This window comes from Pangasianodon hypophthalmus, chromosome 20 (assembly GCF_027358585.1).
Source record: "Pangasianodon hypophthalmus isolate fPanHyp1 chromosome 20, fPanHyp1.pri, whole genome shotgun sequence".
Classification (NCBI taxonomy): Eukaryota; Metazoa; Chordata; class Actinopteri; order Siluriformes; family Pangasiidae; genus Pangasianodon; species Pangasianodon hypophthalmus.
The window spans coordinates 12579844-12590175 of NC_069729.1; the positions used below are offsets into that span (position 1 = coordinate 12579844).

At 37.8% G+C, this 10332-nt stretch overlaps 1 protein-coding gene across 1 annotated transcript; it reads left to right on the forward strand.

Moving 5' to 3' along the window:
• Positions 1-1180: 1180 nt before the first annotated feature.
• cdk2 (cyclin-dependent kinase 2) lies at positions 1181-8608 on the forward strand. Its single transcript, XM_026932417.3, has 7 exons — positions 1181-1561; positions 2977-3054; positions 3865-3985; positions 5168-5338; positions 5487-5588; positions 6160-6363; positions 7564-8608. The coding sequence occupies exons 1-7, from the start codon at positions 1437-1439 to the stop codon at positions 7666-7668; spliced, it is 906 nt and encodes a 301-aa protein (XP_026788218.1). The 5' UTR covers positions 1181-1436; the 3' UTR covers positions 7669-8608.
• Positions 8609-10332: the final 1724 nt, after the last annotated feature.

Below are 10332 nucleotides of genomic sequence, written 5' to 3' on the forward strand. Positions count from 1 at the left end.
AAAAAGACACCTTCAAATTATGTTTGTCTTTTGGTGTACTGTTGTATGAGAGTTTATAGACTATATGGTCAAAAGTTTGTGGACACCTAACCATCACACCTATATGAACTTGCTGAACATCCCATTCCAGATTTAGTCACCTTTGCTGTTATAGCTTTCTACTAGATTTTGGAGCATGGCTGTGGGGATTTTTGCCTTCAGCCACAAAAGCATTATATCAGGTGATGAGGCCTGGCATATAGTCAGTGTTACAGTTCATTGCAAAGGTGTTCAGTGGGGTTGAGCTCAGGGTTCTGTGCAGGCTGCAGGAGTTCTTCCACTCCAACCTTGGTAAACTATGTCTTTATTGACCTCTCTTTCGCTTTCTGGACATTCCGAACATGCTGGGACAGGTTTGGGGCCGTTAGTTCCATCCATTTTCCATACCGCTTATCCTACACAGGGTCGCTGTAGAGCCTAGCGCTTATCCCAGGGGACTCGGGGCACAAGGCTGGGGACTCCCTGGACAGGGTGCCAGCCCATCGCAGGGCATAATCACACACTCACACACCCATTCACTCACTGTGGACAATTTAGAGATGCCAGTTAATCTACAACGCATGTCTTTGGGGAGGAAACCGGAGTACCCGGAGGAAACCCCCAAAGCGTGGGAGAACATGCAAGCTCCGTGCTCGCAGGGTGGAGGCGGGAATTGAACCCCCAACCCCAGGGGTGCGAGGCAAGCGTGCTAAGCCACTGTGCCCCCACGTTAGTTCCAGTGAAGGGATATTATAATGCTACAGCACACAAAAACATGCTATATAATTTGTGGCAGTAGTTTGGGGAAGGCCCACATGTGGATGTGATGGTCAAACTTTTGGCTGTTAAGTGTAGTGTACTGATGATGAACACTGGCTCATAACATTTTAATTAAAAATAAAACGATCATGTTTAATTTAGTGTAATTAAAAAACAAAAAAGGAATACCACATAAACGAAAGAAAAATAAATCATCCGCTGGGTGGCGACATGAAGCTTTAGTTCCTTCGAAAGCGCTAAAGGAAGAAGAAAAGTGGGCGGGGCGATGAACGGCTTTGTTTGAAGGGCGGGTTTTAGGTCTAGTTTCAAACCGTTTACCATTTCCTCTCTAAGTACACTACTTAGGGGGTTTCATAATAGCCTATTACTGCCTACGAAGTGCACTAGGTGTCTTGTCCAGAGACATTTTGGATTGAGCATAACTGAACGCGGGAATTGGCGGGTTTTGGTACTAAAACATTGCGTTATTTTTGAATAGCGCTAAAGCTAAGTGTTCTTTAGCTATGTTTTAAGCTCTCACTCGCTTCCCCATGCTTATATTTCACTCTCGGAGTGAACCTACAGCCAGTTTGTGTATTTAGGTGTGAAGTTTTTAGGGTGGGCTCACACTTGCTCGGGGCAGAAGGGCTTTTAGCCGTATGTCTGACATGGAGTCCTTTCAGAAAGTGGAGAAAATCGGAGAGGGAACATATGGAGTGGTTTATAAAGCGAAAAACAAAATCACTGGCGAAACTGTGGCTTTGAAGAAGATCAGACTGGACACGTAAGTGGGAAAAACGCTAGTGACATCTCTGTGGAAAAGATTATTATTCTAATCACTCGTGTAAAGCAAGTCTGTTTACCTCAGTCTTCTAACTCCTGTCACAATGTCTTTCAGTTAGGATCTTTTTTTAACACGCACTAACTTTTAGGAACTGTGCTCTACACTTCTTCATGCTGTGTTTGTCTCCTCACATGAGTTTGTCTCTCAGTACCCTGAGCTAATCTCCATTCATGGACAGGAAAAGCATCCAGAGTGAATGGAGTTCAGTTATAAATTGTAGTGCATGGAGACTTTACTCCCAACACTAAATCTCACACAGCTGACTATAATTCACTTAACAGTTTGAACATTAGACATTGCAGACACAGTGGCTAGATGACATGAGGAAGAAACCTTGAGAGAAACCAGTGTTCATCTGGGTGATACTGGGATTATACTGGGAGTACAGTGGGATTATACTGGAATTATACTGGGAGTACAGTGGAATTATACTGGGAGTACAGTGGGATTATACTGGAATTATACTGGGAGTACAGTGGGATTATACTGGGAGTATAGTGGGATTATACTGGAATTATACTGGGAGTACAGTGGAATTATACTGGGAGTACAGTGGGATTATACTGGAATTATACTGGGAGTACAGTGGGATTATACTGGGAGTATAGTGGGAGTACAGTACTGTGCAAAGGTCTTATGCAAAGAAATGCTGTAGAGCAAAGATGCCTTAAAAATAATGAAAGTAAATGTTTCTACGTTAAAAGATACTATAAAGAGCAGTAAACAGTAATAAATGAAACAAAGCCAATATTTGGTGTGATGATCCTTCGCTTTAAAAAAAAAAAAAATAGTAGTCTCAGGTACAGTGTGTGCAGTTTTATAAGGAAATGAGCTGTAAGTGTTACAGAAGCAGCCACAGTTCTTCTGGAGACTTTGACTCACACTTGCTTCTTATTTTTGCAGAAAAACCCAGCAGCCTTCATAATGTTTTTTTGTCTGAAAAGTGATCTCTTACATAACATGCTGCTTTCTTTTTTCTGTAACATTTAATTTTGTGCTGGAAAACCAATGTTTGGAAATCTAAAATGTTTTTGTACTGAATCAATAATGTAGAAGTCATAAAATAAAAATCTATAACAAAGTTTATACTAAAAAAAAATAGGGTGCCTAAGACTTTTGAAAGTACTGTATAATGGGATTATACTGGGAGTATAGTGGGATTATAGTGGGATTATAAAGCATTACTCTTCTAATCTGTGTGCTAGAAAGTTAAACGGGACTAAGCGTGTTGAAATGAAAGGATGTTCAGTATGAGTGTATTGAGATATGCATCCTGGGATAAACACAGAACAGTTGTTATAATTACAGCAGTTCTTCTTAATGCTTTTTTTTGTTTGTTTGTTTTTTTTGTGCAGGGAGACTGAAGGTGTGCCGAGTACCGCCATTCGAGAAATCTCCCTGCTGAAGGAGCTCAATCACCCCAATATTGTCAAGTATGATCATGTTACACATTGACACAGACATACAATTACTTCTGCAATCTCTGAAAAGCTTTCAACTGTATCAGTTACAAGTCTACATTTTTCCTACCGTGGGACCGTGTTAAAGCAATTCTTAGGCAAAAAAAAAAAGGGAATGTGCCCAGTTTTTTCCCTACCAAATACAGCCTTTCAGCCAAAACAGTTTTTATTCATAATCATTATTCGTTTCCGTTTCCTGGTGATGGTGACGGTGGCAACAAGATGAGAAGGTCAGCCCAGACATCTCTATCCCCAGTCACAGATTTTAGCTCCTCCTGGGGAGCAAGTAAATTCTTCATCACATCCAATAGGCTACTTTGCTACCCATTCTCTCTATAGTGAAACTCAATTCTTCATTTTTCTTTTTTGGTGTACATTCTGGTTGGTCTATGGGACACTGCCCCCTTGTGAATGTTTTGTGCCAGTATGGCACGTGATGGCACTGACTGATAAAGTCTTCTGAAATTGCCCTTGACAGGAAGGCACTCCTGGAGAAATTTTGTAACTGGAGATATTGTCTGATATATAAATTTAGTCTACTTGAACTTTGCTGATATGATTATTCATTCCAAAATTAAAAACAAATCTAAGTATTTACAGGGTGACCTGGAAGCAAGTAAATAGCACAAACTCTTAGTTCAAACAGTTGAATCATACATGATCACATTGTGTAAGTGATCGTGTCCCCTAGTGTGTAAACTAGCATCACCTTCATTAACGTGGTTGTTCTTTCAACATTATTGGTGCGTTATTAGTGAGATATTGTTTCTGACTTTGTTTCAGGCTGCTCGATGTCATCCACACAGAGAATAAACTTTATCTTGTGTTTGAATTTCTTCACCAAGACCTGAAGAAATTTATGGACTCGTCCTCAGTTACTGGCATTTCACTTCCGCTGGTCAAGGTGAGTGTGACTTATAGACCAGGACTTTTTTTTTTGTATTAAATAGTGTACTTGTGTGATCTTAAACCTGTACAATAATAATAATTACTATTATTATTATTATTATTATAACAACAACAACAACAACAAATTGCTTTCAAGGAAATACATAGGAAAAAAAACACATTTTCTATTTAACTTGCTTTACTGTTTTTTTACCAGAATACTAATAAATATTACAAATGACTGATCTTTTCTTTACTTGATGCCATGTCTCAGTGCTCGCAGAACTGAAGTGCTCTCACATCATGCATGACCACTTTTCTGCACACTCACTTTGCTGCTCTTCACTCGTCAGTACCTTTGTGTGCACGCAATTTACTGCACAATGTGCTAATTTTTAATGACTCTGTTCACTGATACTGCTCTGTGCACTTTCAGTTGTTTTTTTTATTTTTTATTTATCCAAGTTTATGTGTTTATATAACTTAGATTACTTACGACCATAAGATGTGTTTTATATAGGCTAGAAATGATATCTGCCTACTGCAACAGCGCACACAGTTTTGCTGTGATTTGCATGAAATAAATCAATAAACAAGTTTTTACAGTCTGGGAGCTGTTACTGCAGCAACTCTCATAACTGTCACTGGGAATAGACGTAATAAGATGCATTAACGTAGCAGGAAAATTTTCCCTGTAATCTTTGTACTGCCTCGATATCAGCACATCTGCACCACTGGTGTAGGTTAGTTGAGTCTATGTCCTGGTAGTGTTGCTTTGGTTCATTGTTTTCTAAGCCAAGGCCTGATTTTAATCCCTCTGTCAGAAGGAGCTTCTCTTTCTCCCAAAATGGTGCTATAACACACAAATTGGTTCTATTTTTGTGCTAGCAGTGGTTAGTGTTTTTGTTCTTATGGTAGTTGTTACTTGAGACTTGAGTATACAGACATTTGAGGCCCGTAACACTGGTCTGTATCACATACATTTTTTTTTTCTTAATGTTTCAGATTTAGCATAATCACCTAACTGTCTGTCACAGCCATGTTACATGTATTTTGGCTGTAACACTTCTGATTTTTGCTTGCTGCAATGCACATCATGTATTGGGATTTTTTTTTTTTTTTTTTTAATTTCAGTACAATCTGTGTGCTTAGTATTATATGTGTGAATTAATAATGTGTGGGATGTGTGTATCTTCAGAGCTACCTGTTCCAGCTGCTCCAGGGTTTGTCTTTCTGTCACTCTCACCGGGTTTTACACAGAGACCTGAAACCTCAGAATCTGCTCATTAACGCGCAAGGAGAAATTAAACTGGCCGACTTTGGCTTGGCCCGGGCTTTCGGTGTGCCCGTACGCACATACACACATGAGGTAGACTGCTTTTCTTTTGTATTACGTATATAGACAAACATTTTATGCAAATAATAAACACATTCAGTTGCACTTGTCTCAAATGTGTGGTGTTTTTATCCAATACATTAGTTACGTTTGTTAGTAAGATTTTTTCATTGCATTGTAGGTCGTGACTTTGTGGTACAGAGCACCAGAAATTCTACTGGGCTGTAAATATTATTCCACAGCTGTCGACATCTGGAGTTTGGGCTGCATTTTTGCTGAAATGGTAAGAGGTTTAAAACATTTATGGACTAGATTTTAACTCTACTGAATAGTGTGCATGAGAGATTTTAAACCTGTCAGCCTATAAGAATAAGTTGAGGGGAATAAGTGGCCGAGAGTACAAAATTACCGAAACACAAAGCTAAATCCGAAAACAGTACTGCACGAGATCTTTCCATCATACAGCCTGCTGTTTGCTCCCTCAACAAATACCGGTCTGAGTTTGCGCTCTTGCAAAACATGAAGCGTGTTATAGCACATTGAATGATGCCAGTGTGGTGATTTATAGTTAAATATAAATACAAATATGTAAAGATATGGAAGTAAAGATTTTATATTTAAGCATAAGAATATTTGCAGCACGTGTGCATGATGAAATGTCTTTACAATAACTCGCTAGTTTTAACAAATCCCTGAAGACACTGTAAAATTCTGCTACCTATGGACTGTTCTAGACATACTGAAAACGATGGCTTTTTATTTATATGCCTGTTGAATATTGTTAGTAATTAGAGAGCTTGTTCTCCAGTGTGTAATGTAGAGCTGTGTTGAGCCTGCCGTGTCCATATCCTCAGATCACTCGGAGGGCGCTGTTTCCTGGAGATTCAGAAATCGATCAGCTGTTCCGGATTTTCCGAACCCTCGGCACTCCCGATGAGTCCGTGTGGCCCGGTGTGACCTCAATGCCTGACTACAAGCCTTCTTTCCCCAAGTGGGCACTGCAGGACCTGTCTAAAGTTGTGCCCCCTCTGGATGACGATGGCAGAGACCTTCTCGCAGTAAGACATTAACACCACATTTTATCGACCAGAGCCGTTATGTATAAAGCTGTTTGGAGTAAAGTTTTGGCCTTACGTGATAAGTTTGTAGAAATGAGGAAATTTACAGGACTCCCGAGTGGTACAACAGAAGAGCATTTGTGAGACTTTGAATAATGACAAGGCTATAGCCATCTGTGGTTTGGAGCCTAAGTGCTTTCTGGGTAGGATTACATTACTTTCTTTCCTGTTTAATAACCTCTTTGAGATTGCTCTTGGGCCTGACCTCTCCCTTCAGATCTGTTCACTAATACTGGCACTACTGGGAGCATTAAGCTAATCACGACAAGCATGTAGAATGATTTATAAAGTGATATATTTGGCTTTAATTTTTTTTAAAAATGGCATAACTGCTTTATCATTTCTAATTTGGAGAGAAAATTTAAGCTTGAGCTCTTTATTCAGTTTATCATTTAATCAAATCACTTCGACATTTATCTGCTGGTTATTCACAGGTTACTCTGACCAGTTTTAATGGGTAGATATGCAAAATTGCCTTTTTGCTCCAATTGTGTATAATTACAGTGTTATCTGTATGTAATAAGCATGCGCTTATACGCTGCAGATAATACCAGCAGGGCCCGAGCCAAATGTGAAAAAACACACATACACAGAGACACATTTTAAGGTGCTAACATTCCAGTAACTGATATTTGATAATATTCTGTGAAAAATTAAGCAGACACCAGTAGTTTTAGTTAAATAGCTTTACTGATATGTTTGCCAATTTCTCATAGTCAAATAAACAGCAGAAACATGCATATAAAAATCTTTATTTTAATATATACATTAATATTGGTTCATACTGTATATCAGTTATATCATTACTCTTCAGCTCCTTTTGAAATTAACATAAATTAACATAAATAAATTAACATTGTGCCACAACATTTAAGGAGGTTTCGTTCTGATCGTAGCTCAATTAATCAGATGCAGAACTTGCTTTTAGGGTTCAATTTATTAAATATCACTAGAAATATTCACTGCTCTGTCATTATTTCCAAATACAGAATTATTTCCATAATTCCGTATAATCTCATATATTCCGTTATCTGTCCTTTGCTGCAATATAAGACTTTGAATAAACGTCTTTCAGGGTGAATTCTTGATGGCGGACGAATGATGTATGCTTAACTCTCACCTCTTCCTTTTTTCTAACAGCAAATGCTGAGATATGACCCCAACAAGAGAATCTCAGCCAAGAACGCCCTGGTTCACCGTTTCTTCCGTGACGTCACCATGCCGATGCCTACGTTGCGGTTTTGAGGCGTGTGTTTGTGACTGGCGAAGGATGGAGAGGCAGAATCCCATTCATCATCTCTTCTTCCTGAGGACGTTCTTCCTCTAACTCAGAGACTGTCAGCCAGTTTCAGTCAATGCTTTGGTGCCTTTTATATACCAGAGTTTAGCTAAAGGTGAGGTATTGCTGCGACAGTTGTAGTTTATAAGCACAGTGCGCTCGTCTGCTCAGATTGTGTACCATGTGCTTGTGTATTCTGCAGTCTGTTCTTTCTGGAAGGTGACATTCCTTAACTCTGTGAACTGCTTATTCAGGAATTAGTTTACTGTCTGTTATATAAAAAAAAATCTCTTCATTAAGAGTCCTGTGATGCACCAGCATAAAAAATATTTATTTTGGCTTGCCAAAAATTGTCACTTTTGATAGTTCTGAATATTTTTTGTAATTGGTGATTTTATGCCTTATTAGGCAGATTTTATCCTTGTTTGATAATTATACATAAACTTGTTAAGACAAAAAAACCTGAAGTGCTTGTTTTAATTTGGGTTCAACATATTGATGAGTATTAACACTGCAAAAAAATATCTTCGCAGGAGAAAATATCTTGAATATGGGCATGTTTATTTCTTATTATAAGAATTATTCAGACATTTTACCTGCTTTTATTCATTTCTAGCTTTTAAATCTTATTCTATTGCCAGATAATTTTGCTTCTTTCTAGAAATGTTTAATACTACTACTTTAAGCTTGAAATTAGTACAATGTGTAGAAATAGGTTTAATAAATGTATATTTGTTTTATTATAATCTTATAATGGGAAATACTAGATACATTTGATTATATTGAAGATAGTTTCATTTGTTAAGGGTTTTTTGTTTTGTTTTGGTTTTTTTTGTTGTTGTTTTTTTTCTGCCGTGATGGGATTCAGGCTTAAATTCCCCGAATAATCCCATAAATAGCATGTTGGAGTTAAACTTGATCCTTTATCCTTGGTAGCAGTGTTTCAGACCTTAATATAGCCCTTGGAAAAAGGATAAAGTGCGACTCAACATTTTCCCAGTTAACTTTTTTTTTTATTTTTATTTTTTTAAATGTGTATGTGTAACCTTAATTAAGCCTCTCCAAAGTACAAGACTTGCCTCTAAATTAGAAGTCATTGTGATTATTGTTGTACCGTCTATCTCTTGGTACAAAGAGTTGTTTTAATGGAGTCTGATTAATCTTTTAAAATTTAACCTGGGTCATGACCTGTCTAACTTTACTAAAATTGAGAGCTGTCTTAAATGTTCGTTTCAAAAACTGAATGTAGAAGATCCCTGCTTGATATTTCTGACTTAAATATAAATAAGTGAAGAGATCTGTAGTCCACATGGGGAGTTTGGTTGTTTAGGAGCTGCTAGCCAGGTGCTGGAGATTTCTCAACCAGTAGCTTCACTGTTGGTTATTTAGTTTTTGCTGATGCGAACATCACTATGGAATTTTATTCAAAACTGCTTTTTTTTCATCTGGGTGTAGTTAACATGCTTTTGATACTTAAAGTATTAAAATCTCAGGTGAAATTATAATGAATTACTACAATTACTGGTACTGGAAGAAATAATTTACTGTCAACCCATAAAAACTAAAATAAATATATAAGATTCAAGAATTGTTATTCAAAATTATACATTATATGCAGTGAGGGGTAACAAGTATTCAGACACTTTTGTTTTTGTTGTTCCACTTCAGATTTACATGCATGTCTTTTGACTTTGTACTTATAACTATGAACAAAATGTATATATTCATTAAGCATAAAAAGATAGTGGAAGAAAAGAAAAAATAGTAATCGGACACCACAAATTACCAACATTAGTGCGTTGTTGCAAAGCTTTTGTTGGCTTCAAGATATCTATGGAAGGAAGTAATCAGCATTTCCAGCATTGTGGTTCAGTTTTGACCCATTCCTCTAGACAACCTGTCAATTCCCCAAGGTTATAGGTGTCCATCACATGGGCTCAGTGACAGTATACTGTATATGGGTTGATTCAAAAGTGAAGCCAAAATATCTCTGTGGCTGTTTAATGGCTGATTGCAGTACAATATTTAACCCCGTCCATGCCCATGTTAGCCACTGCGACAGATGGCAAACTTAAATTTTAAGTTATATCTCCAAAAAATTCACTTCAGTTAACACTGATATCTCCACCAATATTTTTCCTTACACTATGTGGGTTTTATAGGAGTTATTTAATGATAAATTAAAGGGCGTGGTTGGTGAGGCAATTGACAGGTTCGGACATAACATTCGAGCTTCATGAACTCGCACCAGCTTTCCAACAAGCACCTGAAGTTCTTGACAGTTCTGTAGCAAAGCCTTATAGTGTTCTGCTGTTCTAGCAGACCCTCAGTGGGGAATTCTGGGCCATTTTTCGAGCACATCTCCTCAGATGGGAGACTTACTGCAGGTGTCCCAGAGCTAGATGAACATCATGAAAAGTCATGGGATTTTTTTCCCCAAAAAATAGGTTGTGTTGAGTGTAAATGCTGACTGTTGTTTACCAGTACATATTTCAGTTGGTAGCTTACATTAGCTACTTATACTTACATCACTGTAAATGATAGATAATGTCAGCTAGCTAGCAAACAGTAGCTCAGTCAGTTTCATCTGACCAGAATATATTGTTCCAAAAGACTGCTGATTTGTTTAA